A 15623-nucleotide genomic window follows, 5' to 3' on the forward strand; every position below is an offset into this window, starting at 1 on the left:
ATAGATAAATATTCGAGTTATTCGTTAAATAATTATATGTTATTTAAAAATTGATCACTCTAAATTTCTGTTTCAGTACAGTTTAAAAAATAAATAGTTAGGTATGGATAGTTAAAAAAAAAAAATAAATTTTTTTTATAATTAAGCAGAATTAAAATTATATTCTAGAATTAGTTATAGTCAATTGTGGTTTAAATTCATTAAATGTAAAATTAGATTTAGACATAAATTAAGTACCTACAATAGCCAGTAGAAATAGTAGTATAGCGTATCAATGTAAAAGAAATAGTGCTTACCTATTTAATAAATTTCTTTGGGTACCTATAGATATATTTTGAGATCAGACGAAGGGAGTAACTATATAAGAATCTACAAATGTCTACTGAGACTGTAATGTGCATCAGAACAGAACGCCCCCATTTCGACAATGTTCATGACTCATTCAGTCATTCGTTCACCCCCGTTCATATTGTATACAAAAGGGACTTCCTGTCAGTACGGGCGTAAAAAAATTAAATCAAATTATTTCATTATTTTACTCGTTTACCAACGCCGGATGGCAGTGAAGATTTTTGTAACAAGACTAGGTAGTCGATTACAATACATGCACATAAAAAGGTAAGTATATAAGTATATATTTCAAAAATGTATAAATACTTTTTTGTTAAGGTTTAATCGCGGTGATTCCAAAGAAATACTAAAAGTTATTACTGTTCCGTTCCGGTGCCATTAAAATGCGTATGTGTATACACCTACATATTTTACTAAAATATTACGGTAGGTATCTATAAAGTTCAATACGACATAACATTTCAAGTGCCGAGTATATAAGTACCAAGTACCTAGGTAGGTAAAATTATTATAGGTTTATAATAAAATATTGATTGTTGATTAGCGTTTGCATTCTAGTCAATAGACAACTTACACAAATACTGTCAACACCAGAAACAAAATAAAACTCACCCTTTGTGGCGAACGTAAAGATAAGGGCCAGCAGAAGCTTTCCGCAAGACCCCATCTTAAGGTCTCGGCGTGCCACTCGAGTCGAGCCGGCAACTTTGACACAAAACGAAAACTCGATAGAATTCACAGAGTCGAAAACGCACAATAATATGAAATTATATTATGAAGGTAAACAATAACATGCACAACACAAGGGAAGTGAGCAGGACACCAAACAGTAAACACACACAGGAGCGTGAAGCACCGCCAACACCAAAACACGGACTGCCGCCTGCCGGTAAAAGGCTCAAAGCACTACCACTACGTTTGAGCGGCGGGCGCGGTGATGGACGGGTTCACAGTGTGGCCACCAGCACGATGTATGTTTACACATTTTTAACTTACATAAAATAATATTAACTAATTAAATGAATAAAATGTTCCTTGTTTGAAGTTTGGACTTTATTTGGCCTTAGACATACTAATTATTACGCGTCTACGGTTCTATGCGTATTACGTTTGTATAATATTGTTTAATATACTTATACTTTACAGTTTACACTAATAACGACATGTATTCTTAGAGGTACCTAGATAGATGGATCATAATATTATTATAGGAGTAAAATAGGTGTTATATTATATGTATGAACTATTATGGATAACATAATCATTAATCATTATAATCTATAAATACATAGTATAAGTATTTAGTTACTTAAATAGATATTAGATACACTTCTAACCATGGAATATGATAAATTTCGCTAAATAGTTTTTTCTTAAGTACTTAAATTGTAAATTTTATTTAAACATCAATATTATATTATTTAAACCTTTACAGTGTTGACAATTACAATTAATGTTTACTTAAATTATTTATAAAAATGTAGGTATCAAGTTTTAATTAATAATTTACAACTTTATAAACTCTTCAGTTAACTATACAGTCCATGGAGATTTTTACCTAATGGCCTAAGAGACCACTGGCTTAAAGACAACATTCTTACTATATATTAGGTACTCATACGATTGCAGCTATACCTACTATTTGAAATGTAGGTATCCATCCATTCATACATAATTTAACAGGGGTGATACCTTGAATATTAATTGGTACCATACTACCATACTACCAATAAAGTACCTATATAGTGACCATACTACTATACTTATTATACTTTTATTGCAGTCTCTACAATACGTCTTGTTTTTGCTGCCAAGTCTGAATTTCCTAAACAATTGTACCTACCTTATTTTAATACCTAAACAGAATTTAATATTATATATAAGTAATATAAATATATACTTACTCATTATTAGCATAATAGCGTATCCTAATCCTATTATTCACATTTCACATGTATATAAACATTATAAACAGACAACACTATTATAGTTCAAAATTTTAATTAAAATAGCTGCTGAAAACTTATCTTCTAACTTATCTATTCAATACAAGGTTTGTATAATAAGTGGTTAATTAAAAAATTATCAACAATTCATAGTCACATTATAATAATTTTGACAAAATTCAATAAAATCTCAAAACTTACATATGTAATTAGAAAATTATAAAAAATTTATGTTTATACTAAACATTTAAAAATGTAATACAATACGATTTTAATACGTTTAGCATCATTTAATAAGAAAAAACATTTCTACTGAAAAGTTAAATTAATTTTTTTGATCATTTGAAATTATGGAATTTAAAAATTGTATGACTACAAATATTCACCTGTATCATATAATAACTATCACTTCAAACGATATTCATTTTTTGTTGTAATTAAAAAACGAATAATTGTATAGATACTTTAAATCTTCACCAAATGTTTTTATTGTAATTTTCTATAAGTATACATTATACAATTTTCAATATTTTATTTAAATTTTTTTTGAGACATTTAAAGGCATAAGACATTTTTGATTATTTTTTTAAAAATTTTTTTTGAATAATTGTCAATAAAAACGTATTCAATCAGTAAAATATTTTCAAAAAGGTTAATACAACAATACATTTTGAAATAATTAGTGTTCAACGATTAATGAATCACTTTATTTATTAAGTACGCAATATATGTACTAAAGGTTAAACAAAATTAGTTAATTTATTGAAATTTTCATTGATAAGATGATATTATATTATGATAAATATTATAAGTGTTATTTAAAAAAGGGAAAACATTATTTTCAAATTCTAAATGGAATGATGAATGGTTTTTTTCTTGCTTTTTGTTTTTGTGTCTGTATACAGTATACACTGCATAATTGTCGAAATAATGCTTCAATTTCAAAATTCAGGGGTGGTTTATAGTGGAAAATTGCAGAATATCTTTAGTGCATTATTAAGGATAAAGGTCAAAAAGTAAAAACGTTCCAGTAGTTTTAAAAAAAATCAGGAAAAATGAAAAAAAAAGAACGGAAAACCGGAATTTTTACACGAAACCAGTTTTTGACAAAATCGATTTGTCTACATGGTTGTAACTTATAACTCAAAAACTAACCACTGTAAATACTTGAAATTTTCACCAAATGTTTATATTAGTGATAGGTATACACAGTTAAATTTAAAAAATATTACGGTTATTTTTGAAATATTAATAGACAACTGAAATTTTCAATTTTTCTAAGTATTTTTTTTTGAAATTTCGATAAAAAAAATTTGAAAATTTAATAAAATATTTTTAAGTTATTCTTATTGTGGTTAAAACAAAACCGTTAATCACAATTTTCTTTTATGCGCCTATAAAGTTAAAAAAAAATTCGGTTAGGTAATGTTTTGTAAAAATACAAAATCATTATTACATTTTTTTTTTTTTTTTTTTGTTAAATAAGTTTCTATTGTCGGAAAATATTAATAATTTGAGTGGTTTTGAAAATAATAGAAAAATCAAAAGCGCCAAGTGGTAACTTTGGAGAAATAAGATAAAACATTTCTATTTTCTGAGATAAAATTGTTATTTTTTTTTTAATAACATTCAAAATAATCATTTTTACTACACTTTTCTATATCATTTGACGATAGGATTATAACTAATTGATTTATTATTACTTATATCCTAATTTCTATAGGTAGTTCCTAGTAAGTGTATAGGAAATGTTAAAATATTATAGATACCTATAGTATAATATTATTACACCATGATAATATGTGTGACTAAACATTCAGGTGGCGCCCTCTACCCTTGCATACATGTTACGTGATCGTCAATAATGTGCCATTGGACAGTTATATAAAAATAACTTTGCAATTTTATGGTGGTATTTTTAAGTCGATCAGACGTTGTGGAACGGATTATATCTAATTCGTTGGCTGATATAACCTAGCTATATTTACGTCATAAACATGTGCTTTAAAAATATATCATGTAGGTACTTATCTTTAATTTTTTAATAATGATCCGTCACAACATTTTTAAGGTACCTATTTGGATACTATTATAGAGAAAGTAATTAATATAGGTAATTATTATTAAATCAACATGGATAGGTACATATATTTTGATAGATTTCACAATTTAATGGAATTAAATTACATTCAGGCCAGTGTTAATCTAACATACTTATAAACTGCAGTAGGTATTCTAATTAGAGTTATTTAACACACTCAGTGGGGTATTTACGGGTGAGGGGGTCGGGTTCAACCCCCCCAGAACAAAAAAAAAGTTACTTAATGTTAAATAAATATTTTATTACGGGTTTTCGAATAATTTAACGATGTAGGTAGACATAGACTGTCTATCAGTGGTTCTCAACCGCCAGTCCGCGGACCGGAATCGGTTCGCGATAAAAACAGTACCGGTCGGTATAATATAATTATATTATATTTTCAGTACAGTATATAGTTAAACGAACCAAAACCCAAAGTGGTCCGTAGTCCTACTCAAATCTAGATTTTAGATTCTAGGTGGTCCGCGAAACCAAAAAGGTTAAGAACCACTGGTCTATTTAACTATCTGAGACAGGTTAGTTGGGTTATTTTGATGTGGAGTATCTTAATTGTAATTTGTATTACCCAGATGAGGTTTTTAAAATTTGAACCCCCCCCCCCAGGAAATTATTGAAAATACGCCACTGAACACACTTAATAATTTATGTCAAATATCAAGTTGAAAAACATCGTAAACAGTTAGAAATATTTCAATTTAAACTAGGTTGATGGATTAAAAAATGTAGGTACCTATTCATGATAATATCACTGAAAATAACTGAATATTAATAGTACTTTTACAGTCCTCAATATTTTTTGTGTTGGATTTCCAAACAAGGAAATAGATAAAATTAAAATTGAAATCAAATATTATTAAATTTTAAAGCTTATTACAATAAATAAAAATAATAAAATATGATATTTTGTGTATACTTCCGTATTTAAATTTTAAATCATTAAACAACTTGTTTTAAAATTGAAAAATAATATTGAACAATTGTTTATTAAATACTAATTAAAACAATATTGATTATAAATAGTATAGCATAATAACATAATAGGTACTATGTTTATTGTTTTAATGTTATAATGATGTACATTATTATTTTCATTCAAAAAATCTGTATATTACATTAAAAATACTCTTTTTTTAGCCTGGAGTATTTTTGACTCAGTTTAAGAGACCTTTGAATTCGTATTCTTATTCTACTATTATCTGTTGATAGGTTGAGTTAATTTCACTATGTATTCAAAATAAATTAAAATATCAATCATTCTAATGTTATTTGTTTTTATTATTTTTAATGAATATGTATAGGTAATGTCAATAATTGTCGAAATAATGTTTTTGTTTCGAATACTTACAGTGATCTATCTAAATTTGACGATTTATAATTAATATTCTACGTGATTTTACTTGTGTATAACGGAAAACAAACTGAAATATAATTGCATACCTATACAATATTTGAATGAATGAATTTTATAAATGTGTACTATTGGTTTTTTTAAAAAAATACAAAACATTCGTTATACATTTAGAGCTCCATACATGGTTTGACTGAAAAATACTAATGCAGAGACTTTTTCCATAACGAGTGAGTGAGCCCACTATTAAACTCTGGGGAAGTAAAAACTTCATTCATAAGTATTGGGGCCCATCATAAGTGAATTAGGAGTGAGAAAAATCAATAAAAATCAATAGACATTATTATTTAAGTAGGTATTTACAAAATGTATAAAAACTTTAAATTTCAGACTGTTATATTCTATAATTATTTAAAAAATAGGTAAGTAAATTTTAAATATCTGACATTAAATTTGAAACAGTTTGAGGTAACCAATCAAACAAAAATACCAATAAAATATCAATAGCAATATAAATGAATATTATTGCAAATCAAGTATATGTATTATGAAATTCATATTTTATGTGTGTAATATTAGTCAACAAATGTATTAGTTTTTGATTTATAATAATTTATAATTCATATTTTAGATTAAAAGGTATCTACATATACTTAATACTAAGTACGATATTTCTTCATTTTTAAGTCTCCTTCAATTTTTTTATTATAATTTTTATCAAGATACCTTATATTATATTATATTGTATGAAAATTAATATATATATATTTTATAAATTAGTTTCATAAATTATCAAATGACACCAATTCAAAACTTAAAATAGCAAAAAATAATTGTATATAGAGAAAAGCAAAAAAAAAACTGCTTTAGTTCAAAAGCATAATCACACAGTATAATTGTACTATTATTACAATAAAGTATAAAATTACGATAGGATAATGTATCACCGAGCAAACAACGAAACGAACTCTTAATAATTGTCTACAATATTGGGGTATTTTTTACCACGTCTAGGATTAAAAAAGATAAATTTTGGTCGATATTTAAACCTTCAGGATTTACTAAAAAAATTAATGAAATAAAACTATTCAACTCTAAAAATATTAAAAATATAATTAAGATTTATATAATCTTATATGGTTGGGTTGTTCTTTATTCTTTAGAACCAAATGATGTGAAACTAAATTTTCAAACGCATTTCTTATATACCTAATATTGTTTAAACTTTAAAAACCAATTTGATGTTGTGATGACATAATTCGCACTTTCCGTCTCAAATCACAAATTGATGGTTTTATATGCTTGTAAAAATCAATTGAAACTACAGTTGAAAATTGATTTTCTAGCCAGTTTAATTTTTATTAGCAACTAAAAATGTTATAACTTATAATAAAACTTCTGAGCTCTATTAATTAGTAATTACTCTAGTATGAATTAATTTTATTTCAATAATAATTATTTGTACTAATATCTATATTATACAAAAAAATAGTTAATAATTAAATAATAATATTGTAAAAGAATCTCTTTTTTTTCTTAAAAATATTCATTTTAAGACAATTTATTATAATGTCATAATAATAATATTATTGTATACCATGTAAGTTATTAATTACTATGTAATGTCCATAATGTAAGGTGAAGCGTCAATGATAAATCAAGAAAAAACAAAAACGTTTGAAGATAATAGTAGGTTTATCTTAAAAAATGACTTAACAATGGGAATAATAGGAAATATCAGTTGTAAAATAATAGATAATATACGTTGTTGTACGAATGCATTAATGAATCATGTCCAAACTCCAAATACATTTTAACAATATTTTACCATGAATTTGTAAAACATATTCAAACTTTACAATGATGTCATAAAATATTCAGTTGGAACATGGGCACACGTAGGGGGTGCTAGAGGGTTCTTAGCACCCTCAGGCTTCAAATCATCACCCCCAGTCTAAATACTACATTCAAACCACAATATATTATGCTGAATTGAATAGGTATCTGAAGATATTCAAACTATAAGTAATAAGTCACTTATATATATTGAACTTATGGATTATAATATTTTCGAGAATATTTTGCTTATTATAATTTGGATATATTTACATATTAAGGCGCCCGGTGCTAATGCTATTTTGTATACAAAAATACGCTCTACCGAGAATCCTGTTTTGTAGTATCAACCAAATTTGATAATTTTTTTTTTATCTAATAGAGGGTAATACTCTACAGGTCGCATCGATTTCCGTTTTTCAATATTTTAATCTCAAACTTTATAATTTGTCTATGAAGTCTTCTTCTTTAAAATAAAAATATAGTTACCAAAATCCGACAATTCTACAAGCCTGAGAATTATTCCCGTGAAGTCATTTTTTTCAATATAATACACCCTATCAACCCCCCCCCCCTTGAATAGGTATCGGGTAGTAAATTTCTAGAAAAGTATTATGAATAGAGTGGTAACTAAAATACAAAATTTAATTTTCAAATTTTATAGAATTGCGAAAAATTTTAAAATCTGGCACCGGGCCACTTAAAGTATTTTAAGTGTAAACAGTTTTTTTTTATGATTTTATTAGATTATATATATTAAAAACTAGCTGACCTCGTGCACTTCGTTGCCCGTTAAAAATGACAATTCTATAATATGATTCGAATTTTGATTCATTTGTTATTTAATATTCGGTTTAACGGTGTTCAAAACATTTTAATTGACCATTTTGATTCTCAAAAAACTTGTGCAAGCACCACTTTAAAATGTTTTCTTATTGCACACTAAATTTGTGGTACGATTTTCCGAATGTACGGTGTAAATTGAAAGTATCGATCTATCATTGTTGAGGCTCTACGTTTATCAGTCAGTGAATTAGTCAAGTAATAATATTATAGTAATTCTACTTGGCGTTGCCTGTGACTCTCTTATGATTATGGTGAATTGCGGACCCCACGAGATGTGTACGAAAGTTTATAATTTCCTACCCTTAAGTTTCAAAGTTATAACAATTTTTTTTTACTATGGTGTATAAAATACAATGATGTGCCATCTTGTGGTTTTTATATTGTTGCCGTTTTTATATTATTGCTGTGATTTTGAGATTTACTGTGAACATTGACTTATTTCGCTAATTCTTATTTTTGTTGTTATGTTTTTGAAAAAATTGAATTGATGAATTGTTTTACATTTTTGGCTCCAATTTTATATTTATAGATTGGCATTTTAAAATGATAAAAAAATAGGAAAAATATTCGTTGTCGCACACAACCACTGCCCACTGCATAGTAAGCTGACCGCGCGAGTGAGTCGCTGTCTTAATTTTATTTCTTGACATTTACTTGACCAAAATGACATTCGTTGGAAATTCTGAGTGTAATGTATTGTTTTTGTGTGTGCGCCGACACTAATAATAAATATATTATTATTGTAACTAATAGCAACCAAACTAAAATATCAAATAACTAAAATTCCCATCGTAAATCTCAAAATGTCTGAACACCTCCCGGGGTTGGGCCTACCACTTTTTAAAGTAGCCTATATCTTTTCTCAGTATCTAAACTATCTATGTACCAAATTTCATTTAAATCGGTTCAGTAGTTTCGGATCCTATTAAATACAAATAATCATATCTTTCCTCTTTATAATATTAGTATAGATTAATTTATGTTGTTTTTCAAAGTAATACCGATTTGAATAAATTAAAATATTATTTTAGACTTGAAAAAAGAGATTTTTTAAAACACTTCAAATTTACCATAAAAATATAAAATATGTTTTAGAAAATTTCGAAACACTTGTCAAATTTAGTTAAGTGTTAGTGTTATATTTTAAGAACTGGCACTTAATTGATTGATTCAAAATGTTATTGTTAGGTATATAATATACTAAAACTAAACACTTCAATGTTTTGGTAGTAAAGATTTAGATACCTATATATAATTATTTTTGGTTTTATTATGTATGGTTAGTAATAATTTAAATAATATATCTCACAATTTTTTAAATTGTTAACAATTTTTTCAGTTTTTTTAAGCATTAATCAGTGACAAGCTTAATATTTTATTTTATTATTTCCAACATACAGTTTGTTGGCTTAAAAAATACAATATTCTATTTCTATAAAAAAATCGTTATGTTGTTATGGTGATAAATAAAATGGGACTATTCTTGTTTCTTCTTACAATATTTAATATTCATAAATTGTATTCATGTTGCAGCAGACGTAAGTGATTTATTTAAAACCAATTTAATGTAGGTACTCTCGATTATCCATAATCTTCCTTAATATTATATGAATGTTTAAATAACAATAAAACATGATCTAATATAATTTTCCTGAAATACTTTTTTAAATTACATGATTTAAATTTTCTTAATAATACCTACATATAATAGGTATGTAATTATAACATTTTTGTTTGAATTTTAATTTTACAGATTTTCCGTGGATTCTAATCCAAGATAATCGAGAGTACACTGCACTTAATTTTTACTCAATAAGTTATAACAATTAACCAAAAATAAATTCTATTTTTTCTATGTTTACACAATATTAACAATGCTTTTTTGTTAGTTCATCAAATAAAAAAACATGCTGTAGTGGCTATAGACTTAGAATAAAATCACATTAATATTTATCATATACCTAAGATAAGTTAATTAAAAACTTAAGAATTATTGTTAATACATCTTACCTTAATTATTTAAGAAAATTATAAAGTGATTATTTTCTACTAATAATTTAATTTAGAAATTGGTCCCTAAATGAGCTTGGAAATTAATGGCTAGATAGGCTAGGCTGAGTAGGCGAGTGTATTTGTAGAAGTGACTCCACATGTAGTTAATATAAACACCACAATATCTATAAAGTAAAGTAATCTATAAACGCGATTAGCATGATTATTTTTGCTTTAATTTTATCGTTAAATTAATAAAAAGGATGAGTATTTTAATAATCAAAAGTCTTATGTTAAGTAAAATTATTTGATTTTAAATGATACGCCAATAACTGTTGCTAGTTAGCGTGAAGTCGCTTTGCGATATGTGAAGTCACCAATTACATGTTTGTTTGGCTGCAATTATAGCCACCAGTCACCACTGCTATAGTCTAAGATCTAAGACTCAAATATATAAGGTTGATTAAGTAAAATATGATTACTGTGTGTTTATAGTTGAGTAAAATAATTCAATACTTTAAAAATTGTTTAATCCACTTTATTTTATTTTTAAATGTTTAATAAATAATTTGTACAGAAAGTGGTAAATATGCTTGTTATATGCAAGACAATAATGATGATTTAATCTAATTTTAATATTTGCTAAAAAACTATTAATTTTTTTTATTGTAGCAATATTGATTGTAACCTGCAGTATAATATGGGAAAAGTTAGAAATTTCAAACAACAACCACCACCACAACAACAACAACCATCATCACCTCAGAAACAACAGAAACAACATCAGTTAACAATGCCTCTTGTAAATAATAATGTAACAACACCAGTTTTATGCTTGGACCATTCTACGGTATCTGATAATTGTGTACGAATATATTTTAATATAAATAATTAACAAATAACTATATCAATTCAATATTTTTAATTATTTAAATGCTTATTATTATAGGATTCTAAAAATATTAAAAATCTGAACATTTTAAGATTGAATAAAGTTATTGAAAATGGAATGATAAAGATAGTAAATATACCAGCGGATATAAATTCAATACCTGAAGTTTTGCCCCAAAAATCTAAAAAAAGATCTATGGAGTATCCTGATGCCTCTTTTGTAGCTATGAAATCTGCTCGTATTGAAAGATCTCAACCATCAGATCCTATTGTTATTACAGTTCCTGATAGTGCACAAATGGCAGAAAGTAGTACACCATTATCGTTAACCATTAATAATGAATTTATTATGATTGATGATATGAATCATGGACCTGATCATTTCAAATGCTATTTATGCAATTTGAATATTGTACCATCTCGGCGCGCTATCATACATCATATGAAACTAAGTCATAAAATTACAAATTTAGTTTTTGTAACAGTACGTCCTAATTTAACCGATTGGAATAAAGACGAGCATAAAGACATGCATAAAGACATGCATAAAGACATGCATAAAGACGACCATAAGAAACAAAAAAATAATGTGAATTGTAAAGAAATCTTATGCGATAAAAGAATGGAAAAACAACCAAATAATACAAAATATAACTTAGTCAATTCTTTAATGCCCCGACAAAATAAACACAATAGTACAAGCTTAAAAAGAAAACGTTCTTCTGTAAGTTCTTCTTTTATTTTATTATATTACTTAAATTTTAGTGTCTAAAGTAAATCAATTATAAACATAAAGCCATTCAGGATTTTGACTTGAAAATTATTTAAATTATTATTTTATGTTATAAATTAGGATTTTGGCAACCAGGAAGGACGACCACTAAAAATAAAACCAATAATTAAAGAAAAAATAAAAAACCTGTACTTTTCTCCTAATACTATTGAAAGCATTCCTAAGTCACATATATTTTCGGATCCGATTAGCTGTTCATTATGTACATATAAAACAAAGGTGCGGTCCAATCTAGTTATACATTTGAATGCACATGAAAAAGGACTAGATTATACTACTAAGGAAATTGTTAATCCTGTACTTTCTATTGGAAAGTCTGAACTTATGTCTGACAAGATGATAAATCTTTCTGCGAGTTCATTTGATGCTATGAAAACTGAAGAGGTAATAGTTAATTTAAAATAAAAGTTAAGTACCATATTTGGAGATGGGTAATAGGGCAGGAATCAGATAACATGTGTTTGTCATCCCACTGAATTAATAATTTCCATAATATCTACTGTGTGAGAATACTACAACTTAAAAGTTAACAAATTAACCATCAAGTAGGAATAGTTTTTAACTTGAATATGTCATAAAAAAATTAATTAAAAATGTTAAAAGTTTTAAGTTTTTAATTAGATATTTTGAAATTTAAACAATTTAAATAGTTGATTAATAAATATTAATTTTTGTTATTTGATTTTATAATCATAATCAATTTTAAGTGCTTAAATCTTAAAAAATAGTATTTGAAAATGTATTGAATGACTGCTTTGATTCAATTAATCTATTTTGGAACAAAGCTCCTTATCCCGGGTTGGCGAGGGGAACCTAGTCGAGAAAAATGTAACCCATAACGAAACACCGTAAGAGAAAGAGATAATAAAGGATACCCGATAGTATTATACCTATTTATTTCAAAACTATGCAGTTGACAATAGCAACAATAATAGATATTAGATATTTATAGTTTTTGTAATGGAAATACTTACATTTTTTTCAAACCATAATATGAAGAATTTTAATTTGTTTTAAATTAAATTTTGTATAATTACACCACTTTTTAGAAAATAATATATTTATGCTTGCAGGATGGATTTAAATGATTAAAATTATAAAATAAAGAGCTTTTAGTTTAAGTTTTATTCATATTAAATATGTTGAATTAATAGTATTGTCCATTTTATATAATGTCTTTTTCCTAGTAAGTCACATAAATTAATCTATCAATGATGAGTAATATTATAATGAATATAATACAATATTAAACAAAAAATAAAATTTTTAATAAAATATAATAATTAAATTCAGGGGCCATTGATAATGTGATTTGTTGTTTATTCCAAGTCGAAATATTTTTTTTCTACGATTTATTGATATGAACTTTTTTTATTTGTTTCGGTGATTTTATACTAGTTAGTTTAAGTTAGTAGGTTCTAATATTACTAAATTAAACTTTCAATGTCTATAGTTTATATATATTGTACATTTTGGACACTCTTACAGTTTTATTCCAGAACTTAGTCACCTAAAATTAAAATACATTTTTAAAATAATATTTTTTTTAGAATCTAAACTAAGAAATTTAATTTTTAAATGTATTATAATGTATTTCTATATTATTCACGAGTCAACAATTTTTAATTATAATATTTTATAGATGAAAAAAACTGAACTTGATAAAAATAACGTTGAAGTAGCCACAAATGACAGAGGTAGAAGCAAAGGTATATTATTAACAATATTAACGTGTACCTATAACTAATCTAAAATTAACTTAATTTAAAAGAAAAAAATATATTTGTCAATTAACTTATACATTATAGTTCCATCTATTGTGCCTCAATGGATATGCAATATATGCTCTACTGGCTTAAGATATACAGAAAATGAGATAACATCACATATTTTAAAGGCCCATAAAATATCAAATATGTTTAAATGTCCTATGTGTAAATTTGAAAACAAAGACGATAATGCTAGTATATTTAAAGAACATTATAAGTCGGAACATCCTTCAGTAGCAGTACAGTGCTTAAGAGTATTTGAAATGGTTTGTATAAATTTCAGATTATTTTTAATAGTACATAATGTTTATACTTAAATCAAATTAAATATTTTTAAGCTATATGCATATATTTTTAACTTGTAATAATTAATAACCATTAATAATGAGTTACATTCTTAAATTTTTAAATTTTTATTTATTTTTTAGATTACTGATAAAGAAGAATGGCACAAACCTTTGAGGGATGCAGAAAACTATTTAGAACAAATAGCTTTAGATAGTATTGACACTAAAATTGTGCCTCCTAATTGTAGAGGAATTCCGATTGAATCAACATCATTGACAATGATTAATAAATGTCGTGGTACACCTAATAAACAGAAAATGATAAAAGATATTTTTAATACGAATGATAAGCTAGGAGGGATATCTTCAAATGGTCGACACTTTGTATGTCCAAAATGCGAAGTATTTAAAACTATTAATGTTGAACTTTTTCGCGAACACTTGTATAAAGAAGTTAATTATAAAACGTAAGCAATACTTTTTTTTTTTTTAGCAAAGAATTTTAATTACAATTTTGTGATATATTAATTGTAGATGGAAATGCTTGAAATGTTTTAAAATATCCGATTCTTCTAAAAAAATGGCGTGGCATGTAAAGAAACATGGAGTTGGAAACGCGTATATAAAAATTGAAGATGAGGATAAATTGAGATGGGTACACAATTAGATTATTTTCTTTTACTGAAGTATATTTCATTTAACATAATATTTTATTTTTATTTATTTATTTGTTTAGGTTGATAGAGTTATTGAACACCAGCATTTGTTATTGACTGCATTTAAGCAAGAAAAGCAGCGAAACGTCATATAAAAAATATTGAGACGTATAAATCTGTAATACCTAGTTAATTATAAAAAAAAATAAAAAAAAATAAAAAAAAATAAAAAATAAAAAAAAATAAAAAAAAATAAAAAAAACAAAAAAAAATAAAACAAAATAATAATAAAAAGACATCAAATTCCCCACATAAAGTTAGTATAAATAGTATTTACGTAATATAAATAAAGTAATAAATATACACGATAAAAAGCATCCATTCACCATTTTTGAAATGTATGAAACTATATATTTTGATGACCATTTTCATGCCTTCAATGTTGTTAAGACAAACAATTTAATATGTATTTCTTTGGAACAATTGGGTAGTATATTTCCTACTCATTCTGTAAACATATCCGGATTAACATTCATACCAACAAAATAAAATATGTATGTTGTATTTTTTTATCATTATTAAATTCCTACTCGTAATAATTATTATAAATGTACCAATGTATAAAAAACCTTTAATAACTTAGTTAATATATTTTTTTCATTTGTATTAATATTAATTGAAATATATTGTTATTACCTAATTGTATTTTAATAAAAGTAAAAAAAACATTTTTACATTTAGGTACTTCTGATTTATTTATTAATTATAATGGTATATATGTATATTATATATGTATTCATTTTGTAT

General features: G+C 25.6%; 2 protein-coding genes across 52 annotated transcripts in view; one reads left to right on the forward strand and one right to left on the reverse strand.

Moving 5' to 3' along the window:
* LOC114124814 (cell adhesion molecule Dscam2) overlaps positions 1-1107 on the reverse strand; it is a 65243-nt gene extending 64136 nt beyond the window's left edge. For all 50 annotated transcript variants that reach the window (XM_050198081.1, XM_050198114.1, XM_050198084.1 and 47 more), the window contains exon 1: positions 964-1107. In XM_050198081.1, coding sequence (XP_050054038.1) covers positions 964-1018 — 55 coding nt within the window. In that variant the 5' untranslated portion in view covers positions 1019-1107. The remainder of the gene's footprint in view (positions 1-963) is intronic.
* An 18-nt stretch (positions 1108-1125) lies between these two features.
* On the forward strand, positions 1126-15442 carry LOC126549308 (uncharacterized). Of its 2 annotated transcripts, none has more exons than XM_050198124.1 (9): positions 1126-1322; positions 11093-11285; positions 11370-12035; positions 12165-12488; positions 13747-13813; positions 13913-14139; positions 14302-14627; positions 14695-14815; positions 14897-15442. In XM_050198124.1, exons 1-9 carry the CDS (start codon positions 1126-1128, stop codon positions 14969-14971), a joined length of 2196 nt encoding a protein of 731 aa, XP_050054081.1. In that variant the 3' UTR covers positions 14972-15442. The 2 variants fall into 2 exon arrangements, with proteins under 2 accessions (XP_050054081.1, XP_050054082.1); XM_050198125.1 differs by lacking the exon at positions 1126-1322 and adding an exon at positions 9893-9966.
* The last annotated feature ends 181 nt before the right edge of the window (positions 15443-15623 follow it).

The sequence above is a fragment of the Aphis gossypii genome, chromosome 1 (assembly GCF_020184175.1).
Source record: "Aphis gossypii isolate Hap1 chromosome 1, ASM2018417v2, whole genome shotgun sequence".
NCBI classification, from domain to species: domain Eukaryota; kingdom Metazoa; phylum Arthropoda; class Insecta; order Hemiptera; family Aphididae; genus Aphis; species Aphis gossypii.